General features: G+C 43.7%; 1 protein-coding gene across 4 annotated transcripts in view; it reads left to right on the forward strand.

The window, feature by feature from the left end:
* Positions 1–7,937: 7,937 nt before the first annotated feature.
* The window catches only part of LOC113009931 (disco-interacting protein 2 homolog C), a 204,964-nt gene continuing 186,735 nt past the window's right edge, over positions 7,938–26,166 (forward strand). For 3 of the 4 annotated variants that reach the window (XM_080292961.1, XM_080292960.1, XM_080292963.1), the window contains exon 1: positions 7,948–8,179. In XM_080292961.1, coding sequence (XP_080149087.1) covers positions 8,101–8,179 — 79 coding nt within the window. In that variant the 5' untranslated portion in view covers positions 7,948–8,100. Of the gene's footprint in view, positions 8,180–26,166 lie in introns of all 4 variants that reach the window. The other variant, XM_026148603.2, reaches the window with a different exon arrangement.

Here is a 26,166-nt window from a genome sequence, read left to right on the forward strand (position 1 = left end):
TCACAGTTTTGGGGGAATCAGATTTCAGGAAATGAAAAGTCTGAGACCAGGAAGCGATGAAGCTAGGTTAGCAGAAAAACACTGGACGCCTGGCTCTGTCATGTTTTAAATCTGTTTTAAATTTCACTTGTCAACACATTTGATTTTTGCACATACACCAGTTTAAATGTGTGGAAAAATAAATAGAAACCAAATAAATTGCACATTTCTGTTGTTAGTCAGTGAACAGCACAAAAAAAGGCAACTAAACCTCACAAATCTTTTTGTGTGGCAGACCGATTATTGGTTCTTACGTGTTTTGTTAGATAAGCCATTTTTTGGTTTGTTTTTCACAAACAGAGCCACGTGCTTTATTATAAAGGACAGGCAAATACTCAAAATACATTTTTTTAAAAATTAAGTTTTGTATTCATAGAACAGCTAAAAGCTTTCCTGCAAAGGACTAAGCTTCAGTTTTAAAACAGGAATAGTTTTGCTAGATGTCGTTTCTCAGATTTAGTTTGTTTCACTGGTTCTTGTGCTCGGCCCTGTCATACACCTGTTTATTTAATGGGTTTCTTAGAGCTTTGTTACTGATTTTTGGATTTATCTGTGATAAATCGCAGCGTTCAGATTGTACCAACCTGCACAGTTAGAGCCAGAGATGATCTTGAAAAGCTATTCAACTTCCTCTTCACCTGAAACTGAACAAATTTTGCTGCAGACCAACAGGGGGCACCCTGAGTGAACCAGAGTGAATCAAGCAGGTTTTGTAGTTTTCACAATCATTGATAAATTGTCAGATTAGAAATAAAACAGTTGGTGGGCTTTTAGACCTTGCCCATAAAATTCCGGCGTTCGAATCCTTTCAGATTGACTGGATTTACGACAGGAAACACTCTTTTGATGGTTTTGGTTTTCACACAATAATGAGATGTTAGAAGTGTAGATAAGCCACAGTGGAAACTTCAGTGTGCCTATAATAAGCAGCTGGTCGTGGTGATGCCATCAGGATACCATGGAGGTGGTTCATGCTCCACTGATGTCTCTGGCAGAAACGCATTTTTCTACAGTCGGAAACTTGTAAAAATCTAAAAATTTAGCTTTTATTAATCATTTCAACCACTTCTGTCAGAAACATGGTGAGGGGAAATGTTTACTGGAAGTTCAGAGAGTGGGAAGAGTTGTTTAAGTCCAATCTGACCAACTTCTGCAAATGTTGAATTCTCAGTTTATCCATTTCTCTGTGCGTTTGGGTCGGGGTCCAGTAATCCCTTTGGTCTGATTTCATTTGGTAAGCCTTTCAGATGCTGGACAGAAAACCAGAGCTTTTCAGACAGAAATCAATAAAAAGAAAGCCTGAACCATCGAAGCTGGCCAATCAGCAGCTAAACCGACTTTGACGTACCATCGGGCGGATGCTGGTTTGCTGAAAAGAGGGATTGTTGGTGGACACTTCTTGGTTTAGTCGAGGCGATGTGATGTGTGACGCCCATCAGAAGCTTCCCAGTGAGGCACATCTTGAACACTCGGCACTTGAGGTGGGGGATTATTGCAGCCTGCCGCCAGGTGACGACGAGTCTCGGGCCCTCGGATTGTGCATTTCGTTTAAAAAACAAGGCGACTGTTTGGAGTCGTCATTGCGGCTGTTTGAGATAAAAGTTTCCTGCCCAGGTGTCGATGTGAGCGCGAGACATCCAAGGAGCCCAAAACCATTCGACCTGCTCTGTGCAGTTTTGTTTTTTTCTCTTCAGATTAATGTTTGTGATTTCTTGTTCATGTTCATCAGCTCCAAGATTTCCTCTACTGAGAAATAAATGTACAAATGTTTTGTTTTTTTCCTATGTGCTTTTTTGTTTGTTTGGGGGGGGGTTAAAGGCTCAACTGGAATGAGAGTAGTTTACCTTGTTCAGAGCGATGTTTCTCACGTACAGTACATTTAACACGCAGTTTGAGATGTCTGTTAAAACCATTTGATCACATGTGGACTGCAGTTCGATGTGGCAAAGAAAACCAATAACCGTGCCATTATACAACAGTCGTTTAATCTGTACATACATAGCTGAGCGCTTACCGTCTCGGGCTTTTATTTTTGTTTTTTACTTTAAGATGTGATTTTCCTGTTACTGGAAGCCTGGAGACACCTTCAGTTTGACACCAGTGACTGCAGGAGCGTTTTTCACGCGGTGTAACTTGCGGTGGATCCCTCGCCTGAGGTCGAGGCGTCTTCTGCCTCTGGTGGCCTCGAACTTTGAGAATACAAACTGGGCATCTCTGAACTGTGAATGTGTGCATGTGTGGAAAAAAAATAAAATGTACCACCCAGCTAATCCAGGCCGATGCAAAAGTGACTCTTTCCACAAGCGCGGTACCTCAGACTGGATGGTACCGCTTTCAAAGGGATCTCTTATTCTGGCGGGAAAGACACCGCGAGCTCCGCGCCTCTTCAGTCTTGCCGGCGTTCATCCAGATGCTCAGCGGTGGCATTTTTGAAGGAGCTCCCTTTTCCTCGTGGACTTCTGCATGGAGCGTCACACTTCATATCAGCCTGTTGGTCGCCTCAGACCTCCTTCCTGTTCGTCCATTTTGACAGTGCCATTTTTTTCTCTTTTTTTTGGTTTGTTTTTTTTTGTTTTTTCCTCCACGAGGGTTGCATCTTGTCATTTAAAAAAAAAAAAAAGACCCCCTTGTGTTTTTGTGTTTTCATTTTGTTTTTCAAAGATGTATAACAATGAATGCACATCAACTGACTGGAAAAGGACTCTATGAACTCACTGTGGTTTAACTCATTAACACTCTTACCATGCTACGCTAACAGCTGTGGACAATCGACGACTCCACCGTGTTGGGGTTTGGACAGATAATTTTGCCTAACGACACCTTTAACAGACGTGGAATGGAGGTTTGCGATCAAGAGGGCTTCTCTCTATTTTTTTTGTTTTGTTTTTTTTGTTTGTTTTTGTTAATTTTTTTTTGTTTGGGTCTTTTCTTCCATCGAGACTGGAATCAAGCGTACATGTCAGCTATAGATAATTTAAGTTACTCTTGTGTCATGATGTAAACTGTCTAATTTGGAGAAAAAAATGTAGCTTACTGAAAAATAAAGATTTAGGCACTGTTGAGGAGCTGCCGTGTGATTTTTCTTTCTTTCTTTCCAAAAGGTCTTTTCAAACCTTTCTTGTTAGTTGTTCCATAATTACAGGAACTACAGTCAACATAGAGAAAAATTACACCAAGTTCTTCCCCATGAGCGGGGGGGGAAAAGTGAAAAACCTTTTTTAAGCAATACCTTGCAAAAAAAATCTGATTGCCTTCAGGATGTAAAGTTCAAAGTGGCACTGTTATATTGTTATAAGCATCAATATGCATCACTCAGAATCAGCTGTTTGAACAATGCAATCCAGGATAGAAAGAAAATATCTCTTTGTCGCTGCCGAGTTTTGGCTTTTGGGAGAACTTTTAGAAAAGCCTGATCGTAATAATTCGCAGTAGCAAAGAAGTGTGAAAGGCACAGAGTCGTTCTCAAGCGTTACTCTGAAAGGAGGATGTTTCCAATTTTGGCGATATTGTGATAAAACAGTGATACGTTGTTTAATGTGACGGACATATCCTGGTGTAAAATGACTGGAGCTAATGCCATCGAGAGTATCTGTTTAACCAAATAAGGTTTTGAAATCCATGGAAATCCCAACCATCGCTTTAATGATTCTCAGCGGTGGGGGAGGGGGCAGCAAATTTTTTGGGGTGGCCGGAGCCCCCTTTGGTGGCACCACTGCATGAAGGTCTTTAAGAAGTGGCTTTAGTTTAATTTGTCGTCTTTATGTCACAGGTAAATTGGGTGTTATCTGCATAGCAATGGAAATTATACTAATAATATAAACAAACAACACTTGTCTTTCAATTGAAAACACTTAAGATGTTGTATTTCTTGAACTAATCTTATCTAGACTTCGAACCACGCGGCCAACTGAGCTCCTTTATTAAGCCAATAAGGTGAAAAGTGCGTGCAGTCATGAATAAAGACTGAGGAGTTGAGTTTGACAGGATGGGCTGTACCGACCAGCATGTTCCCATCTTATCCCCCTGTGGTTGGTTAACTTCTCACTTCCTGTTAGCTACTCGTCTCTAGTGTCTGGTGTTTAGTTTTGCTTCCCTCCCCCGTCTCAGTGTCTTTGATCATCTTCACCTGGGTCTCGTTACCCTCCTGTGTCCCCGCTTACCCTTTTCTCTAGATCCACTGCGGTCTTCCCATTTTTGTCTCAGCGTTTGTCGTCATCCCCATGTGTTGTGAAGTTTTATGGTTTAGGTTTGAGTCTTAATTTCATGGAGTTAATTCAGAATAAACTTTTTTAACATCTGCCTGCCCGTGAGTCTGTATTTGGGTCCCTTTGCCTGAAATCCATGACCAAAGTCCAGCAGGAAGAAACGCTACATAGCGGGTTATAATCTCCACATAAATAATATTTTTAAATAACTGGATGTCGTGTAACTTTTAAACTGCTCAGTTAATTCTACCGTCTGTTATATTATTATAACACTGACAGCAGCAGAGAAGTTCTTAGGAGCTTTAAAACAGAAGAAATGTTTAGATTTTCACAAAGTAACTGAAATATTTTGAAGTTATTTACAAAAAGATGTGACACTGTGTCACTCCATTAATGATGACTGAATAAAGTATCACCTGGATGCTTTGTTCCATTAAAAATGAAAACAAACCCTGTTTCTGGTCTCCGTTGTTGGTCTTCTTTTTTATTTTGAGCTCTACTTCTGGACACGGCTGTGAGGAGCATCCATAACAAGTTTAAAACAAGCTGCCTTTGATTGGTTAAATAAATGTCCACATACTGTGAGTTAAAAGCATCTGGGCTTTAGGAAGTTCCTCTGCGTCTTTGTACAGATGAGAGCGGAAAGCCACAAGATGGCAGCATGCTCACAGAGGACCTCCTTCTTTTCTCAGCTCTGTCCTGTCGGATGAGGATGATCACAAAGAAACAAGCACTTTATTTATTATCCAGCTGTGATTCATGGTTATTACACACAAACTACTAAAAATATTTCCAGATATTTTTATTGCTCATACTAAATTTGTTTAGTCTGATGTTCATGACTGGATGCCAACATTGGCATGGTCCAAGTCAGCCTGCAGGTAGATAAATGTGATTAGGAAGGACTGAACTCACTACAAAATAAAATATTTGCTTACATTCATGTCTTATACATTTGTTGTATGGATATCATGCAGTGATGATGCACTAATTAGTGGATAACATAGACTGTATATAAAAGATGTAGCTTACAGGCTGTATATAAATCCTTTATTTAAACAGACATGAAAAATAAAGGCTGGATATACTGAGAACACGTCGGATGTGGGCGTGGCTGTGACCACCAGAGTTTATTGTATCCACTAGAGGCGCTCCAGCATTATGCATGTCGAGGTTCCCATCATTTGAAAAGTGCACATCATGTTGTATCCAGTAAAGTTTGGAACTAGCGACTGAGACCATAAACCCATGAGGGAAATGTCCTGAGGTCACAGAGAAGTCCCCTCAGATGGTTTAATGATTCACAGAGTAAAGGATCCAAACACAGGCCACAGGAGACCAGGGTAAAGTCCAAAATCTAAACCTGTAATCAGTCTGAGGTCACAGTCAGGTGGGCAGTCGAGCATCCGTGAAGCAGGAGAGAGCATGATGAAGGACAAACTGGAGCATGAGAAATTTCTGAAAACTTTCACTGCAAGTAGAAACGACAATTTGTCAGGTGACTGAAGAAAACAGGGTATTTATATACTGTGGAGGGTGATTAGGTCATTGAATACAGGTGGAACTAATGAAAATTACAGAGGAAAAACCATAGACTGTGACTTTTGAAGCCTCAGTTTCAGCATTTTGGCCACTGCATTGCTGTTTTTTTTTTTGTTAAGCTGGAAGTGACCTCATGTGGATGGGATTACTCTATCTTGCTGGTTTTGCGTGCTGCATCCATAATGGGCTTGGGTTCAAAGCACAGACACTGATACCTGCAAATTTCTGCAAAGTAACCGAATAATAATCTGAATTTCTGTCATCGAAGCTGAAACATAAACTTATTAGGTGATCTATATCACAAAACAAGGTCAGGACTGAAGTTGTTCTACACCAAACTCGATCATCCACGCCTTTATGGAACTTGCTTTGTGCACTGGTGTGCAGCCATATTGGAACAGGAAGTGGCCATCCCCAAACTGTTTCCTCAAAGTTGGGAGCATGAGATTATCCAACAAGTCTCGATATGCTGGAACTAAGGCTGAGCCCAACTCCTAAAAACAGCTCCACATCACAATCCTCCGATTATTCAGTCAGACAAGTCCCGTTCCCCTGGCATCTACCAAACCCAGACTCTTCCATCGGATTGCCGGATGTAGACGTGTAATTGGTCCCTCTGGAGAACACCTAACATTACAGTAAGTTGGTGACCTGTGCGCACTATATGCCTCAGCATCCGCTGATCCCACTCTGTGACTTTACGTGACCTAGCACTTAGAGTTGCTTCCACTGAATTCCACTTTTCACTTTTCCACCTGAAGTTAACAGTTCGGTTGGGTGACTGAGTACTTTTGAATATAATGTACCATTAAGCTCCATCTGCCGTCTTTTACCTATATGTAATTTTCTGATTGAGTGGGATATCACTGAGATATCTCTGCTGCACCTAAATAAACATTCACCTAGCAGACTTTAAATGAGTGAATGAGTGATTAAATTTCACTGAGATAAAACAGAAAACAAACGATCAAAATGTGTTTCAGCTGTGATAATCTTTCTAATTAACCCTTCTTTGATCTCTTTTCTGCATCGCAGCCTCGCAGACTACTTGTTCAAAAGCACATGAACTACAGCTGACATTTATCCATCTTATCAATTAACATAAATGACAGAGTCAGGTTAACAGATTGTGTGTGTCTGTGTGTGTGTTTGTGAGAGAGAAAGTGAATGTGGCGCCCTCTACCGGTGTGTTGTTCATGGTGTGAAAATATTAAGCAGCACTTTGTTTTCATTTTAACTCCTGAAACTTTGACTGAAAATCGATCGGATTAAAAATATTGATTCCTGTGAGTTCAGTCGTGGATCTTTAGGATCACCTAAAGGGAAATTGTGTATGTGAGGCGCGTGAAGGCGGCAATAATTAAGAGGTGTGAGACAGGAAGAGAACAAAATCTGCATTCAAAATAAAAGCACAGCACTGGGGTTTGGATCTTTTGAATTTATTCATCTCCCAGAGTTGTTTCAAAAAGAATTTACTCTTACTAGCTATCAACATACATCCGATATTTTTTAGCAATGCATCATATTCTTTACTTTTAACAGACACACACTGGTGAACCGTAACTTGTCAGTATAAACGAGGTAAGCAGTGAGAACAAACCGTAGAAAAAGGAGAATGTTCAAAATAAACAGTCAAAATCTCCAAAATATATATATCTATAAAATCAGTCAGTAAATAAAATGCATTTCAATGTCTCAGTTAAAAATAATTACATAATCATCCTGACGCCTTTCTTTGAGTGTTTTAACTAAATTCAGATTTTTTTTTTAGCCTGGATTGCTCTTGCTTTACCTATTTTTATTTAAAATAAGGAAACAAGTAACTAAAAATATTAACCTGCTTTTATAGTCATATAACATTTTATAACATACTTTATTCTGGAAATTAAATTAAAACAAAAATAAAAATCCAAGTATCACAAAAGTAACATTGATTTATTTTTTAATCTATAATTTATTAGCTCGTAACTTTTAGTTAAAGCCAGCCTGTGAGTCTGATTTACTCAGGTTTAAATTTGGAGGGTGTGAGAGCCACAGGCAGCGGACTGGGCAAAACAGTTGTTTTCTACAGTCATTGGTCTTAACGCTGTGATCTTATTTTGAAAATACAGATTCCGGTAGCAGCTCTGCAGTGTTAGCTGTAGCTTGACGCTGGTTTGCGGAGAACGCGCAGAGCCGCTGCCGCACACGGAGCGACGCTGACGGACTCGGTGTGACTGACTTTGGATTTTTGTGGTTTGTGGAGCAGCGTGGGGACTGGAAACAGGGAGAAACAGCCGGAAAACAGATATTTAAGTCGGTTTGGAACGGCGGAATGGCGGACCGGGACCCGGTGCCGCTTCCTGCGGAGGTGCGGGCCAAACTGGCCGAGCTGGAGCTGGAGTTATCCGAGGGTGAGTACTTGGGTTTCACCGCGGAGCTCGGCGGCTCTGCCGGGGCTCTGCTGCTGTTGTTGCTCTGGGACTGTTTGTCCTTGCTGAGTTTGAACTGCTAGGAGATAAAGTGCTGAGCTCCAACAAGTTCAAGTGCATGTCTGTTCACACGCACACACGCTGCCACAATGACTGCTTTAACTGATCTGGATTTGGATGCAGGAGATGTGGCAGTGAAATGGAAACAGAGCTGTCACTGGCTGTGGACAGACTACAGTGCTGTTAGGGGGTTCTTGGATTGAAAGGAGATCATTGCAGGTTCACTCCCCCACACTGACACACAACGTCACCTGACGCCAGGTATCATGGGAATAATACAGATAATAGATAAACATCCCATAAAGTGCTCTGGATGAACTGGAGTGGCTGCTGTGCACCAGAGCTCCACGGTATTGTTGCAGTGAAGCCTGCAGGGCTCCTCATTATTCATAGACTGTTGATTATCTGAAGGAGTTCATCAATCCTTACTCTACATAGTGTCCCAGAGTCCAAACACAGCCACTTTACAGCCAGCATTCACCTTTGAATCCAGCTGTACATCACCTTTTAACACTTAACTGCTTTATTTTGTCTGCTCAGGTTTTCAAAAATTCCCTACAATAATTCCCCAGAGTCAGGTGACGTCTCCAAAATCCACACACATCCACGCTGCTCTGCTAATTCCTGATAAAAATCAAAGAATATGTGTCATTTTTACCCCTAATCTGTTGATCTGTGCATGAATCCTTCCATCAGGGCTGATAAACAACCCATAAAGTGCACTTTGAAGCCTCACTGGAGCGCAGGAGGCACACAGCAGCCTGCTGTGGGGATATCCCGGGAATTCTGTGGAGGTTTGTGTTTGTCAGTAGGAAAGTTGTTGTCAGAGAGGTTTTGTTATAAAATCCCGTTGAGCAGAGCCCTGCACGCTGCTTAGATGGTGCACAGGCAGCATGCAGCTGTTAGGAGACACACTTTTCACATGACACACCGCAGCCAGGCAGCCTTTTCTCCAGAGAGGCGATGAATGATTCCCATTATATTCCTGCGCCCCCCCAATAACACTACAGCATGCTATATCGGGTTGTTTTACAAGATACTGAAATGCAGCTTGGGTATTGATTTTCTCATTAGCCCCCCTCACCACCACCTCCCTCTCTTTCTCCCCCTCCTTCCTCCTTGTTCTTCTTCTACTTCAGATTGATATGTCACATTGCTGCAGACTCACTCTCAGCCTGGAGAGTATCATAGTGTCATATTTCAGCTTCCTGCGAGCAGTGTTTTCCCTGCTTCTCTCCGAGGCTTTGTGAGGCTCGGCCATGTATGGAGAAAGAAGACGGCACAGAGGAAGAGGGAGGGAGGGAGGGGAAGAGATTGTAACAGCTGACTCTGAATGCACACATCGCATTTTAATGTTTCCACCGCTGCTGCTGTGAACGCTGAAAAGATGAGACAAGTAGTGGTGATGAAGAGGAGGGATGGATGGGGCGGGGAAGGTTGCACATATAAACCGCCAACTCGGAGTTCCTCCAGTGTAAACAAGTGCGTCTCTGGGAAACGGGGTCAGATGCCCCGCTGCAATATTTACATGCTTTGTTGATGGCGCGAGAGTCTGCGGTGGCGGCGGATGCAAAGCTTCCCCGCGTCCTGCAGACTTTGACCTAATTTTTCAATTTCCACGCATCATCCCTCCTCCATGCTTTGAAGCCTCTCGCCTCGGGGGAGTGGTGGCAGAAAACGCTGTTGTCAGCACTCAGGTGAAGGCAGAGCTTCACAGGGACCTCGTATCCTGCTGAAGAGCCCTTGAGCAAGGCAGTACACCCTCTTGTTTCCCCCCCTAACTGTCATCAGGTGGTGGGAAGCATCCTCAAAGTGCTTCAGGTGATGGAACAAACATCCCCTTTATACACTGCATGAAAATGCTCTCTGAGGAAGTATGAGGATAATGGGTCATATACCTGGAGGATGAGTGCCTTGCTCATGGGCACAAAGTTCCTGTAAAGCTGTGTTGACACCTGGATGCTCACAGTGATGACGATGGCAGCACAAAGCAAAAAAAATAACCTCTGCTTTTTCTCTCAGCCTGCCTCTCTGCTCAAACCCTACCAACAGTTCCTACATTTCCCAGAATTCCCTCTGTTCTGAGCACCATCAGGGCACAGGTGTGAACTTGAGAATGAATTTTAAAGCCTGCTGGGCGGACGCTAGATTGAGCAGCGCGGTGAATAGTTGTGATTGAGATAAAAGAGGAGGCGACCTCTCACTCGGACGCTGACCTATCGCATCGCTGCAGTGCATCCTGGGATAGCTGGGGCTCTTAGTGGTCTGTAGTTTTTGCAGGAGACCTTCTGGGTGTGGCACAAATGTGGCATGTTTTAATAATAATAATAACTTTATTTGTCAGACTTGGAGAAAATAGAAGCTTGACTGACTTCTCCCCAGTCTGAGTTTAAGAGCACCGCTTTCATTTTGCTGCTGGATCTGATTTTGGAGAAGAAGGGCTGGGAAACGAATGTCGCAAACACCCTCACCCTGCAGGTCTGCAGCCTGGACACGGTCCTCACAGAGACAGACACTCCCGCTGAAACACACAACCCCGCGCTCGTCGTGCAGCTGCAGACTGACGGGCTGTCCTCAGCTAATCTGGCTGCTGGCTGAATATTAAGCTCTGCAGTCCAGCCCAGATAACAAGCTGTCCATCCCAACACACTGCAGATTACACACACACACACACCAGGCTGACCTCAGCTGCTCTGCAGTGCTCGTGCATTGTTGTCTCTGCTGTAGTTTTGATGCAGATTTAGGGTTGTTTCCGTTTTCTTTCATTATGCGCTGCTCCAGCTGCCAGGAGGGCACATGCCAGTCAGCTCTGTGGGCATCTCGTCGCCTGTAAACAGCCCAGGAAACATTAAACGCATCATTTCTGTCTAATTAATTAATCAGCAGATAATTGAAGCTCTTGCTTTGGCTGCAAACGTCCAGCTGCTCGCTGACCTGTTTGGCACGTTGGGTAAAAAAGTGAAAGGCTTCAGCTCGTTTCATTTTTTAGATTTCGAAGGGGCGCGCTCGTGCAAAAGCGAGCTGCTTCATTGGTTTGTAAGTGTATTCATCTCATGGCAGAACGTATTGAAAGTTACTTCAGTGTCACATTTCATTGAATCGAGAAGTGAAACCCTTTGGCGAGCTTGGGCTGATGTTAAAATCGCTCTTGCTTCACTCACATCTGGTCCTGATAAGAGTCCTGTGTGAGACTTCGGCAGTGAGTCTGTTATTCTGAAGCGCTCACTCTTCCCTCTTTCTTTCTTTCCTGAAAGCTCGTTCTGTCCGTGGCTCAGCAGAAGCGCTTCCTCTCAGCTCTGATATTTGAAAAGGACTCCAGTGTTCCTTCTCTGTGATTTATCGCCCGTATTTCGACCCAAAGGCAACAGGTTTAACTGACAGAAGTGTGAATCTGAGCGTGAGCAGTCTTCTGGATCTGTAGGGCCGTTTCCCAGAATTCATCTCTCGGAAACGTGGGCCACCTAAGTTCACGTGGTTTAAAGCAGATCTGAGGTCTGAGTGCTGTTTGGAGCTAGCACTGCGTGACTATCAGTTTTCCACAGGGCTCTGGTGCAGTTTAGGGCAGTGCTTAAGGCTTTATGTCGTGGCTGGTGAAGTCTTGAATAATTCAATCTGAGGAAACGGAGATCTGCATGTGAATGTGCAGAATCGGCAGCTTTCTGGTGAACTCTGAGTTTGAAGGCTTTAGTGGCGTGTGGGTGCGAGCTTTCTGCAAGTGACCAGCAGAAGTGGAAGTCCTGGCCCAGATTTCGCCGTCTGCAGTGAAAAGTCTGAAACTGTGGCTGTTTCTGCACATCGGCCGGTGGCTTCCCAGATTTTGACTGAATAATTGTTTTGTCCATCACACGAACGGTTAAAGAATCAATCATCCTGCAGCCGACTGATCCTTTTAACTGTACAGGGCAATTTCTTCCACCGTGATAATTATTATTGAGTTTCAGCCGCAGGTCTTTCGGTTTCTTTGCAGATGAATTCGCTTCTCGGAGTTTGTCAGAACAGGATGTGATGTGACGTTTTTGGCAGATTTTCAGAAGCTTCCTGCTGAGTGACAGCGTCTGTGCAGAGATGGAGCTCTGATCCTTCTGACAGCTCGCTGTGAATCAAGATCTTCTGGGAAACGCCACTGCTGCGTCCAACCCAGCTTTCTCCTTTTGAGTAATTTGAGATGTCATCATCAGAAAAAGGGAAGGCGGCGAAGAATGCACGCAAATAAACACGTTTTTTGGTTTGTTTTTAAGAGCTGTGTGCAGAATGTCCAAAGACCGCAGATATTTATTTGCTGAGCGAATCCTGGAGGTGTAGCTGCTGACTGTCCAGCTCGGTTCTCCTCTTCCTCTCGCCTTTTTTGTTGCATTAACGAAAATCCCCCAAAAGGTAAACTGGAAATGTAAATGCTGTCACCGGGCTCAGATAAATGTCTCCTTCTCTGCGATTCTTTGAAAACGAGCTGATTAATTTTTCATGAAGCGCAGACAAAGATGTCATTTTCCTCCCTAACAGCCTGAAGTGAACCGTGGGATTTCTCAGTGTTAATAAAAGGCCACACTCTCTGAGCCTCCCGCCTCACAGCCTAATGTATTCAGCCAGTGACATTTTACTGAATCAGGTACAAGTTATGGACTAAAAACTGACACCTTTGCATTTTCCTCTCTCTCTTTGCCTGCAGCCTCACACGTCTTCTATTTAATTTTCTTTAAACTTTCATTTTCTTTTAACGGCCAGAGATTCAGGTGGAGTTCACAAACTCTGACATGTGGCTAAAATGAATGAATTCATTCGGTGAGCTTCCATCAGAGCTGGCCGGAGGCCCGTTTCTGCTCTGCAGTCTGTAGTGATGCAACATGTGGTGCACACATACCTTTAGACCAGGGGTGGGCAACTCCAGGCCTCGAGGGCCGGTGTCCCTGCAGGTTTTAGATGTGTCCTTGATCCAAAACAGCTGATTTTGACCCAAGGTGATATCTAAAACCTGCAGGACACCGGCCCTCGAGGCCTGGAATTGCCCACCACTGCTTTAGACAGAGGAATTAACTGTATATTTACCTGTATGTACTCAGAGTCCAGATTAAGGCTGCCATCTATCATCTATCAGCATTTGCAGAGAGTTTTAGTTCCAGACTAAATGACCAGTGAAGAAGTTTTAACTGCACATTTAATCCCTGCGATGTGTCAATATAAGAAAAACAGCACAACTCAGTTTGTAAATAAAATCTAAAGAAATCTGTCAGCAGTGTAAAAATAACAGAAAACTAATTTCATGCCTTCATCTGCTGAGATGATCACTGACAGTGACGAGGCTCTGATGCCCAGGGAGGAGCCTGGAGCCCGTACCTCATTAATGTCTGCACTGCAGTCGAACGTCTGAGATTCAAGGCGCGGATGTTGCTCTGATTACTGCAACAGGTGGGCGCCGCAGCAGCAAGTGATGGCTTTACACTGGCGGTTAAAACCAGGTGTGGTCCGACCTTCGGACTGGAGATTGTAACAGACTCTGCAACGTAAAAATGAATCACACACACATACAAACATACCCCTCCGACGCTGACTGAGTGAATACTCAATGATTGTGGTGAAGTTTTAAGTCGAGTTGTCTGCAGAAGGAGTTTTATTTACATCGCTGATGACACTGATGATGTTTACGTGGACTTGAGTGTTCTGTGATGACTTGATACTTTGCTTCCCTGATTTCTTTCTCGCAGTCAAACCAAAGTTGCTAATCTGAAAATTATTTATCAGTTGACCAACAGATCGTCTCCATCCGACCCGTCACATCTAGAGGTCCTAATAAGTCATCAGAGGGCTTTTTCATGTTGAGGAATCTGAACTCTGATGACTTTGCTGATGTTCGGCTAAATTAAAGTGTCAGTCAGTGTCCCCTCCCCCCCTGTGTTTTATAAGATGGATAGTACTGAGGGGTTTTTTTTTCATTGTTTTTTTTTTAGCACAAATAGAGTCAACTGAGCAGACTGTACATAAACGATGGCAGTAACAACTATGATATTGCTCATTTAAGTGCCGTTTTGAAGCATCCGTGTTTACATTTCCGCTTTGTTTCTTTGGAGTCTGAAATGACTGTTCAGATAGCAGGGTGGTTATCATGATAAGGTATCAGGAAATGTTAGCAAGTGTGTCCAGATGCATAGTTGTATCACAAAGACACAGATACCTGCTATAGTGCTACACTACACATACCCTTCATACATTTCAGCAGAATTCTGATAGTTGAGACCTTGAGTTCAGACTCCCAAGGTCAGGTAAAGCCTGGAAGATGGCTAACTGCTAGCTAACTGCTACAGCTAGCTAGGAGCTAGCTAACTGCCACATCTGTAAAAGTGCTTCAGGTGTTTAACTCTTTCCTCCATAAAGACGACATTTGACCACCTCCCCTGTATAATGAGTTTTACACCTCAGTGTGGATCATTAACGAGGTTTTGCGATCTTTTGAATAGTTTCTGGGATTTTTGAAGGCTAGCTGCGCAGCCAAACACCACCCTCACTAACTTCTGATCCACAGTCATAGTCAAAGACCTGAAATGTGACAGAAAGCACTGATTTCAGAGCAGAGCTTCAGGGGTTACTGCTAATAAACTTTGAAGGGTTGAAAAGTTCAGATTATTAATGATGGATGTGCTGAAAGTACTTTTCATATCAACTTTTCTGTCCTTTGTGCACTTTATCCGCTTCCAGGAACAGCATCTCTGCTGGTTTCGAGCAGCTTCTACCTCGTTGTTCATGATCTTAAAAAACTGCTTTAGTTTGCTGCTGTTCCCCTCCTTCAGGTAAAGAAAGCTACATGCACTATTCTCCTCGCTGTCATGTCACTTTAAGGGCTTCGTTTTTTCCTCTCTGATGTTACATTTAGTCTGCGGTTCCTGTCAGCAGAGCTGAAACCACACATTCAACTTTTCAGAGATGAGACATAAATATCAGTCTGTGTTTGTGCAGTGGTCACAGCGACTTCCCCTGCAACATAACATCTCACCTTTAGACCGGCAGTTGCCATAGAGATGTTATTTTCTCTCCTCCTTCCTGGGAGATTATGGCCTGTGGGGATGGAGGGAGGCTGGTTCTACCTTAGAGCGCGGAGCCTCTGTCACACGGCAGGGCCGTAAATTCATATTTGGTGTCTTCGTCGTCTCCCTCGAGCGATATGAACAGTGATTCAGGACTCCACACGTGCAGTCACTTGACGTAAATCTGCCAGCTGTCCTCGCTTGACTCCCGCCGGAGAAATATCCGCTGAAATTGCCTCTTTATTGCAGACGCGGCTGCTGTTAAAAACAGTCTCAGGCGAGCAGCACTTCAGATCCAGCGAGGTGACGCGAGCCCGAGATGATCAGCCTGTCGAGCTGAGCAAACACAACGAATTTACAGCAGAGGAAATACTCCTCTAGGAAAGGAAAGTTGTTATTTTCTCATTCCTTTTTTATTTTTTCCCCCCTCCATAGTTTCAAAAGCCTGAAGGGTTATAAAACATAAAGCTCACTCGGCGCACAGGCGAGCACGTAAAAACTTTCCGCTCTGGGAAGAAAAACAAAATTAAAGTGATGTTTTCTTTCCCAAACAGCAGCGCTATCGATTCCCCAGAGCATCGTCTTTACACACAAACACTTTCTTAGCTGAATGCAAATCATCTCTCTCCTCTTCCCCCAGTGGCCCTTTGTTGTTGTTCTTTATTAAAACGTGTTCTGGTGCTGGCGAAGGTCACAGAGAGACTTGCACAGAAGTGCACGCATGACGTGAACGAACTAGAAGCAACGAACTTGCTTGTTGTTTTTTGAAACGGGCAACTTGGTGAAGTGACGGCTCTTAAAAGTGTAAACGCATCAACAGAGAACTTGAATGAAAACACAAGGTTGACAGATATGGCTCCGCCTCCTCCTCTGTGCAGTCCGTCCACATGTTTGTCATCAGCTGTCATCCGAGAGGCGGGTGGCTTCTCGCAGGAGGCGGCCGCATAAATATTCATCTGGCCTCACTGTCAGCATCGCAGCACAACAAATCTGAGGGCTGGAAATGTCAGCGGGTCCAGCGGGCGTTTGTTTCTGCCTGCTTTAGGTTGTCAGTTCTCGGCAGGCGGGAGGAAGACAGGTTGACGTCCGGTCAGAAAGCCGGCAGGAAAAGCAGATTGGGCTGCAGAGGCTGCCGAAGGTGATTTGCTTTAGCGGTGTTGAGGTGGAATTAAGTGGAAAACTCGCTTTTTTTCCAATTTAACCGAGTGCCGACTGTTGCTTGTCATTGTAGGCAGAATAACACGAGGCAACCTAAAATAAGATGTCGAGACATTTCAGAGGTATTTATGTGACATCTGCAACAGAAAGCGCTGTAGCAACTTTGTATCTCAAGGAGCTGGAGCAAGTGTAATTATTATCCAATCCTCCCTCGGGCCTGCATGAGAGGAAGAAGAAGAAACAGTGGCCAGTTTTCCTTTCATACAGTCTGTGATTCTGACCTCTTAGTTCATTGTGAAGGATATGCAGACAGTGAAACGACAGTAAACACAACACAGGCTGGGCTTTACGGTGAGAGACCTGAGAGGATAAACAGGAGGGCTTGTGGTGTCCTTTTAACGAAGGCCATATCTTGTACCTCAGCTAGGATAGCTGTCAGCCTGATCTTCTTCCATGAAGTTAACTAATGCATGTTAAACATTTCACATGTAGAAAAAACATAAAGAAGCTTTTGTTTTTAAAAGCTTAAAGACTCTTAAAGTTTGACCTGTTCGTATCTTTTGACTACAGTATGAGCTTTGAGTGTATCCCACTCTAAACGAATACAGTGTAATTTAGCTTTATGCTTGAAGTGGAAAGAAACTCCCTTGAGTCTCCCTTTTTCGCCCTCATTTGTCTTGCTGTCTGCCGAGCTGCACATTTTTCTCTCTGCGTTGAAGAAAGTTGATAACTCTAAATGTTCTTAGTATCCACCGCCAGCAACTTTCCCAATACGCCAAGACGACACTGTCCACTGGTTTTTGGACTGTAGCTTTAAAGCTTGAATTTTGGACCATCCATCCACTGCAACTCACCCGCTTCATTTAGCTTTATAAGTCATTAAGTTGAGCTAAGCACCCTTTTCATACATAATTTACAGCAGTCATAAGCCTGCATACAGTTTTATTGGTTTAATTATGCTTTGAAGTTATTATGAAATGGTAAATTAGCGATAGAGACCATAAGCGTTTTTGTAGAAGGTTGTAAACATGTTTATTTCTGCTGTAAAGTTGGACATTTTAACTGTACAGTCTGTGGGGATTGACTTGCTCTTGGAGCCAGCCTCAGGTTTTTGCCATCTCTCTCAGAAATTTGAGAAAATGATGCAAAACGAACAACTTTCGCTTCAGAGGATTCGGATGTTTCTGGTTTATTCAGCTTGTTCCTGTTTCTATTAATAATCTGTCAGTTCTCTTTATAGCTTGTAGCAAGTAAAAAATCTTTTCATGTGACCGCTGTCAAACAAAAACACGACACAAATGGAGTCTACGGCCTCAAACATGTAAACAAACCAGTGTGGGGATTCCTATTTAAAGCTACAGCCATTCCCAGTTTTCCCCCTGAGTCTGGACAACAGAGGTAGAGACTGTAAAGTTGGCGTGACCTAAAGAGTCACAGCCGATTATTGAGAGTGCGCCATGTAAATAAACCAGAACTGTGCTTTAAAGCATCCGCTTTCTTTTTAGTTATAAAAACTTTCAGATAAAACTCGTTTTGTCTTCACCTCAACATTTCAGAGCACTTAACCTTTAAGATTTCATCAGAGCGCTCGACATGTTTGAAATGAGAACTGAAGACGGCGCATTTAAGCCTCCTCTGCGTTATCTGAAGGGAGATGGCATTTGTGCTTGCTCAGGCGATTTGTAAAAAGCGGAGTAATGGGCTTCGGCTGCTCCATCTGCCATTAGAGCGATCGGAAGACCCCCCCCCCAATCAGCATTTTCATTTGCTCTGCCTCCCGCGTCTCTCCGATCAGTGTCAAACCCGAGAGCTCGGCTTTAAAGCTCGACGGCATCTGGTGAAAAAACCCTCAGTCACCTTAACTGGCTCCAGCGAGAGGGCGTTGATCGTAAAAACTTATATTCTCCTCCAGAATCAACTATTAATGAGCTGAGTTCCCAGACTGTGGTGATTATGCGAGCTGCTCTGTGGCGTAGCTGTAGTAGATTTGGGAGTGTTTATTTGGAGTTCAGGCCTGTGTTTTTTATATGACAGCATTTTCTGGGAGCTCATTCTTTGGCTTTGTGTAGGGATGCAGAAAGGGGTTCTGGGTAACGTATCATGCCGTGCATATCTGCAGCTTGTTGTGCCAAACGCTCGGTTAATAGGAAAGTTGTTGAGTGGAGCCACACCGTGAAGGACTGTTTTCATTATTGATTAAGGCTGAGATTATTTACTTCCTCTGTTAATTATTTTGTGTAGTTGGTGCAAAAATAGCACAATGGTTTCCAGCCACTCAAAAGATGCTGTATATCCAGTTCTGAAGGTGCGTCCAGCAGGCTTTTGGTGTTTTTGCTTGACGATAAGCGGCTTAATTGATCATTTATGTTTTTTCTCATGATTTTTCGAGTGGCTAGTCATGTCAGCTTTAAACTGGGTTTGTTTTCTGCATTTGTAAGTAAGAGCTGTGCTGCATTTAGGGTTTTATAGATGGAGAACTCAACTGGGAGACATGAAGATGCATAAGGGTAGGGCTGATGTATTGTTAAAGTGACTGCTGAGCACACTGGTGATTGCACAGGGCTTTGGAAGGCAGACGCTACTGCAGTATTCGAGGCGGGTGGTGATGTTGGCGGGAGCCTGGAGATGTTCTTTAGTTGGTAAAAAGCAGATTTAGAAATCAGTCTGATAAGTAACAAGTCCAGAGTGACTCCCACGCTGCTGGACTTTGAACACAGTAACCTAGAGCAGCTATCAGCATCAAGGCGGAGGTCAGGTACTTTCCAGAGCCACAACAAAAGGCGCAGTTTTATTACTATTAGGTTTGAAAAGATGAATTGAATCCAGATTTTAATATTTAACAGAGAGCTGACAGTGTACAGAGGAGGGAGGTGATTAGAGGAGTGCTGAGATACAACTGTGTCGTCAACAAAACAAATAACTTAAGACCTGGAGACCAGTCTTTGACCTCCTGACAACCTCCTGGTGAGTAAGAAATGCATATCTCCCAACCGGTTAGTGAGTGGTTGCTGCCTGTTGCTAGGTGAGATGTGTCGCAAAGAGGGCCCTGCACCAAAAACTACCTTGTGATTGCTTTGCACGGCAGAAGTTGGCAACCATTTGGAGACAAGTCGGAGTCTTCCATGCAAACTGCAGCAGCAACCTGCTGCCAAACAATTCAACCTCACGTGGTTGTCGGTGGTGCATTGTATACCTCTTTATGACCAATTGCATGCTAGCAACGGCTCCTATGTGTTTTTTCCCTTGTCACCAGTGATTGCTGGGGACGGGTTTGACTGGTGCCATAGTCTGGTGCTTTCTTTCAAAACACCACATGATTCTCCTGCTCACAAGGAAGGACCAGTGCTACAGCGAGGTTTGCAGTCCAGACTAGTTTATTTTATCTTTCGAGGCTGAAAATGTATGGGTGGGCGTGGCCAAAACGGCAAACAAAATATTCTAGAAAAGAAAAATAACTTGCAGGTCTCACCTTCTTGCCTAGCATGAAGAGGAGAAAAGCTATTAAAGGAAAAAGGCTTCGCGCTCCTACAGCTGTCAGGTCTAAGGAAGGTTTAAGGAAGATACTTAGAGTATGTACAAAACAAGCAATTAAGCTTTTCTAGATACAGAAAACCTGATCACACAATACTACGCACTATCCACACAGCATGGTGTGTTTAGAAACAGGAAGTAAGTCAAGCCGGTCCATCTGGGTACCAGTTTAAAGTGAGCAGCTACAGTCTCCTACCAGTGGTCGGCTAAAGGTTACATAATCAAAAACACAGAGAAAAATGAGCAATGTGTTTTCTTCTAATACGTGGTAGAAAGACGAACGTCTCACACAGCCTTTGTTTCAGGTTTGCAAAGTAAAGGAGTTGGTCCACTGGTTCTGGACCAAACCACTGTGAGCCACATATGTGTGGCTTATGTCCTCCTTGTAATTTCTACCCAAGTCTGCTTTGTGTACCTACATAAAGGGAGAAGTCATAATTAAAAGAAGTATGCAAAATTAAGAAAAAAACAAAACAAGTCATTAACATAAAAAAATATATCGGCGTGTTCTTTCTGTCCCACTGGAAGCGTGCGATAGGGGGAAAAATCATAAAAAGTTAGAGCAGAAAGGGGGAAAAAACCAAAACCGCAAGTATAGAGCAAACATTTCTGACTCGCATGAGACCTCATTATTTATTTGAAGATAAAGGCAGCACTATGTTACAGGCTGTCTCCAGAAATCTACGGAAGCCAGTTCAAAACCAGTCTCACTCTATTTATCTTTCATTTAGCGTAGATGACGCTAATGTAAGGCGATAATGCACTAATGTAAGGTTTTCGACTTTCATTTACAGCGGTTTAAGATAACAATCAGGACCTCCAGTATTTTGACAAAGTGGTTCTTTCTTATACGGAGTCGGAGAACAATGAATCTAATTAGACCTGAAAATCAGTTAAAAGGTATTAAGATTGAGTAGAATGCTGCGGATCGTAAAACCAACTAAACGTCTTCTTCTGCGTTCTGGTTTGTTAAACGTGGCACCATCGCTGTCTCTCTCCGGCCTGTATTTTGGTGGATGGTTTTGACAAATCTTTATTTGGGGGGTCGAATCTGTTCACGAGGATCTCTGTGAATCTCTGTGCACGAGTTAAACCATTATTATTGGATACATGCCCGGTTCTTTTTCTTAATGGGAAGCCGGCAGCTTCTCTGACCAGCAGCATCCGGCCGGCTGAGCTCGACCACTAAAGGCCGTGCAGGGTTAATCCTGTCAGCCTGTCCGGGAGAGTTTACTCTCTGCCCCCAGTAAGATCACTTAAACTCCCCATCTGTCTTCTAAGGCGGCTTATGAAAGCTGGACCGCAGGATTGCATGCATCAATACTACACACAGTACTACTGCACGTATTTGTGTATTCAATTGTTTTGAAGAAAATAAACACACGGAGCTGGAAAAAAAGTCTTTGCCTTTTATTGTATTCTAAAAATCTTAGAATTGGAGCCAGTCATGTTTGGGTGTTTTGGTCTGTTGAGTTGAGATATTTCAGTCAGTTTAGAGAAAATTGAATCAAAAAATAAAATCTATTATGACCTCCTTTTATCGTCAGAAATGGTCTGACTGGTCGTGGACTTTTGAGGCTTATTTTTTGTCTTTGGGGGGTAAAACAAACTTTATTATGAATATATTGCCCACTTTTATTTGTACTTTATACTGTATGTATACATATACTGGTCATGCTGGGTTGGGGAGATAAATACATCAGCTAATAGCCAGCTGCCTCGGCCCGTTTCTGGTTGTTTTTTAATTTTGTCATCTTATTTGATGGTTTAGTAGCCAGCTTTGAGGGGTCGTCGTTTTTACACCTTCCAGCCATTTATTTCCAAAGTTAGGGAGCGATCAGCTGTCATGCTACTCGTGCTGCAGACAGCAGCTGGAGTTTCTCTGCGACTCGTCAATGAGTCTAAAAGTAATAAAATAAATCTGAACACATTCAGTGAACGAGGTTTGATCAGCTGTCGTCTGTTTAAGTTCAGCCTGCCTGTCACAGACGGAGAGAGAGAGCAGTGGTGCCCTGGCCAGTGGCGGGTGGTTGTGTAATATATCAGAAGCAACAGTTAAACATCAACTTGTGGAAAGAAAAATCTGAATTATTAGTCAGATTAACTAGTGTTTGTGTCACTCTGACCTTTAAACGCCGAGTTCCTTCCCTGCACCCAAGACAATGAGTGGAAACCTTTAAGTCCACTACTGTTTGTTTTCACATGTTAAAGATCTGTTTCATTCTGTTTACCCTCCTTAAGATCCAGATTTGTAACGACTGGATTCTCGTCACCCAGCCTTGAATTTTCTACTGAAAGTAGAGAATTGGAGTCTCTAATCTCTGCTGCTCCTGTCACGGCTTCAAGTACCGTAACTGCTGTCGGAAAAAATTTCCAACAACCGCATGCAGCTCTGCAACTGTTCTCTGCCATGTTGCTTCTCAGCGAGGTGATGTCACCGCTTGAGCAGGCAGGGTTGGGAGGGGGATTTGGGGAGGTGATGGAGGAGTGTGTGTGTGTGTGTGTGTGTGTGTGTGTGTGTGTGTGTGTGTGTGTGTGTGTGTGTGTGTGTGTGTGTGTGTGTGTGTGTGTGTGTATGGTCGAGGGGGGGAGTGTTTCTGCCAGATTGCATCATTAAGCTGCTCAGACAGGCACTTTCAGCCCTCTCATGCCTGTTTTCGTCCCTCTTCGCCACTTCCCGCTTGTTGTCGAGCCGGCGAGGGATCTGCTGCTCAAACAGTGAGGTCTTCAGGGGTGGAGTGAGTGGGTGGGTCCGGGAGTGTTGGCGGGAACGAAAAGGCAAATCGACAACCCTCCTGCTCTCTCGCTCTGAAACTTTTTCTTCATCACGCGACACAAATATTTGCCCAGGATGATGCGTTTCTGCTGCTCGCTGCTCTCCGGCCTCCTGCTGCTCGCTGTAACAGTTTAAGTTTCAGCTTTGACCTTTGACCCCCAGCTAACCTCTAGCTGTGATGAGGGTTTACCAGTGGCTAATCAGCACCAGCTCCTGCGCTGTTATTCCAAACTAGTTTTAAATGAAGGTCCAAAACTTTCCCGGCTTGTTATCAAACGCACCGCTGTGTCTGAACTCGGAGAACAATACTCATAGTTAATGATCACAAGTCGGCGGGGAGGGGTGGTGTCGGCTGCTGAACTCTGCCCAAGTCAGGCTTTGGGGCTTTTGTGTGCACAGACAGCGGTCGGCAGAGTCGGACAATGAGGCACTTAATCCGTTTAAATAGTACAGCTTTATTAGATTCACTGCAGAGGTTTGAGATGTGGAGCTCCTGCAGTGATTGATGCGGTTTGCCAGGAGTGACGCCGAATTCCAATTTTGTTTTTCGGCCTTGGCAACGGCACCGATGCCGTTCCACCCTCATCACTTTTTATTTATGCGTCTATCAGAGCTTCGTGTCCTCGGCGGACTTCCTTTGAACTGTTCTAGCTGTTGCTTTATTAAACAAGAAACCGTTTGGCCGGTGCTGCTTTTACCTCGTTTGTATGTCTGTGCATTTGTGTCGACACCTGCTTTAGTAACACGGTGCTGTGTTTGCTAATGTGTCTGTGTGTTGCAAAGATATTCAGCAGTGTGATCACAACAGCGCAAGACATAATCGTCAAAATAAAAGTAGATGGGTGTGTTCTGATCGATGTGCACCAAAAGCTAATACTACTTTTCCATATTCCAGTGTTTCTGCAGTTACAGGAAAATCTGAGTAAAGTTTGAACACAGTTTCTAGTCTACGATCAGTGTAATTCCCTGTCATGGAAAATTAAACCATACTATTACTCTGATTGGCTGCCCAGGTATTTTAGTGGGTCATTTTAGCTGCTTGTTTTGCTCTGATTGGTGGAGTGGATCATCTCTCAGACCTCTGGTTAGAGCCGTCGTCCCACTCAGAGTGGATCTCCAGAGCAGATCAGAGTCCACATATGTCAGCTGCAGTCCACGATGATGGAGCTGAAGTTCATCAAATCACAGGTGGGCGAGGTCTCCTCACAAGCCCATCCCAGAAGGGTCATTTATTTTGTTTTTGCAGTTAAATCTGAAACTACCTCCTCTTTGCGAAGCATGACCGGACACAAATAGAGGCTGCACATGTGTTTGAGCGCGTTCCTCTCTGCAGACAGACACAGCATCTTTGTCAGCTAGTTTCTATCCGCAATGTATGCTCGCCTTTCATGCCAGTCTGTCCTGTGAACTGTCTTCAGTGCGTCTCTACAAACACTGCTGGCCTGTGACTCACCCGCTGCCAGCCGCCATGCTTTACAGGGAGCCTAAGGTAAAAAAAAGGCCTTTGATGGAGTTGCAGTGTGAAAACAGGCTCGGCCTGGCCAGCAGAGAGCGTTCCTTGTGATCTTGTGGCTTTCTGCTTTTTGGTTACTATAACAAACAGCTGGTGAGGCCTGTTTGAATTTTCTCGAACAAGATACCATCACACTTGGTGCTTTCCTTATGTAAACAGTCTGTACAGCACAGTGAGACCGCAGCATACCTTCAGTTAAAGGTGTGATAAGAGATAAATCAGCAGGTCTGACCTAAAGCTCAGTCAATAATTTAAATCCTACAATAATCAGAACTTTTATTAAGGTGTTAAAGTTTTATGAAATCTGAGTCAAATGTAGGATAATTTTAGAGGACGCGACGTTCCGATGGTTCTTTGTGAAACAGATATTTCCAAGTGTCCTCGGGATACATCTGGGAGGCAAAAAGGTTTTTCTTTTTTTTAAAAACCCACAAAAACTGACACAAGTTTCACAAGGAGAAAATTAGGAGCTTGGATTTGATGACAGTTAGATTCTATTGACGCCTGCAAACAATGGAAATAAGTATTCAGAACTTTCTTAGCTGGAGCTCCAGATTTGGAAAACAACACACACACATTTATTTGCAGTCGGATCTTTGGGTCTGAAACTCCTAAAAGCTGTTTTTCGGTCACAGATGATTGTGACGTAGACGTGAGGTGCAATCAACTGTCAGTAAGTTATGTAGGAAAAGATTCTTGGTGGAGGTGGAGGTGTGGTTTTTAGGCAAGATGTAGTACTTCTTCTAAATGTTGGACCTTCCCCAGAGGACATAAAATGTGATCTGGTCACTGATGTTGATCAGGGTTAATTTTAGATCTAAATAAAAGGCCATAGTTAGTGCAGAAATGTCCTTAATAGACCTTTCAGAAGTTTTCTAAATGTTAAGATAAGGGAGGTAGAATTTAATGGTCTAAAAAAACAAAACAAAGTCTTTTAAACATGATTAGTTAAATGTCTCCTGCTTTAATGTTGACACGCACTCAGATGTGGATCTGTTTCCAACACGTTAGCATAAACATGTGACTGTTGTTGGACACTAACAACGATGCATTCGCTGTCGGCTATTGCTGAAGCGCAGAGGTCCAGCTGTAGGAGCTCTTTTGATGATGACCCCACCAACTCCCACAGCAGATACAAATATTCTCGTTATTTTAAGCTAATGCCTTGTAAAATCCCCTTATTGCCTCTTTAGTGCACTGACAAGCCCATATGGCAGAGGTCTGTGGAGTTACCTGCTGCTGCGGTGCAAAGGCCAAGCTAAACTAAAGATATAGTTGAAAATAGGTTTTTAGCAGTCAGCTCTGAAGGTCACAGGAGGCGGCGCAGAAAGAGAGCACAAGTGATGAATTCCATCTGCTTCACAACCTGGAAAGAAAAAACAAAAAACTCTTCCTCTTATCCCAGGAATGAGCCTAAAATTGCCCTCATCCTCGAAGACGTTCCCCAAACTGGTTTGAACCACTTCTGAGATTAGAGTGCTGTTTGGCTTCCAGAGGAGTTGACGGATAAGAGGAGCATTGTGCAGCGAACGTTAACAATGCCACAGCTCGCTGGAGCCGAGGCCCGAGGTTTGGCTGCTCGCTTGTCTCTCGGTATGTTGGAGTGATAAACTTTTGGGCAGCACAGATGCAAGCCTGCCAGGAAAAGCTCCCTGGCAGATCAGCTGCAGTAACACGTGGACAACATTTCACTGAGCACCTTCCAAAACGACACCACGCTCCCACAGTGTGCATGAAAAGGCCATTGTAGCAGGTCATGCAGCGGTGTGGTTCGGCTCAAAGTGTGCAGAAAGCACAGAAAGAATCTTGAACAGCACCAGATGTTTCCAGAGAAGCTCGGATTGTCTCGAATTCCAGGAGACTTGAAACAGCTGGAGTAACCTGCACAGAGGCAACTGTCATGGAAAGTTTGATAGTG

This window comes from Astatotilapia calliptera, chromosome 18 (assembly GCF_964374335.1).
Source record: "Astatotilapia calliptera chromosome 18, fAstCal68.1, whole genome shotgun sequence".
In the NCBI taxonomy this organism is placed as follows: Eukaryota; Metazoa; Chordata; class Actinopteri; order Cichliformes; family Cichlidae; genus Astatotilapia; species Astatotilapia calliptera.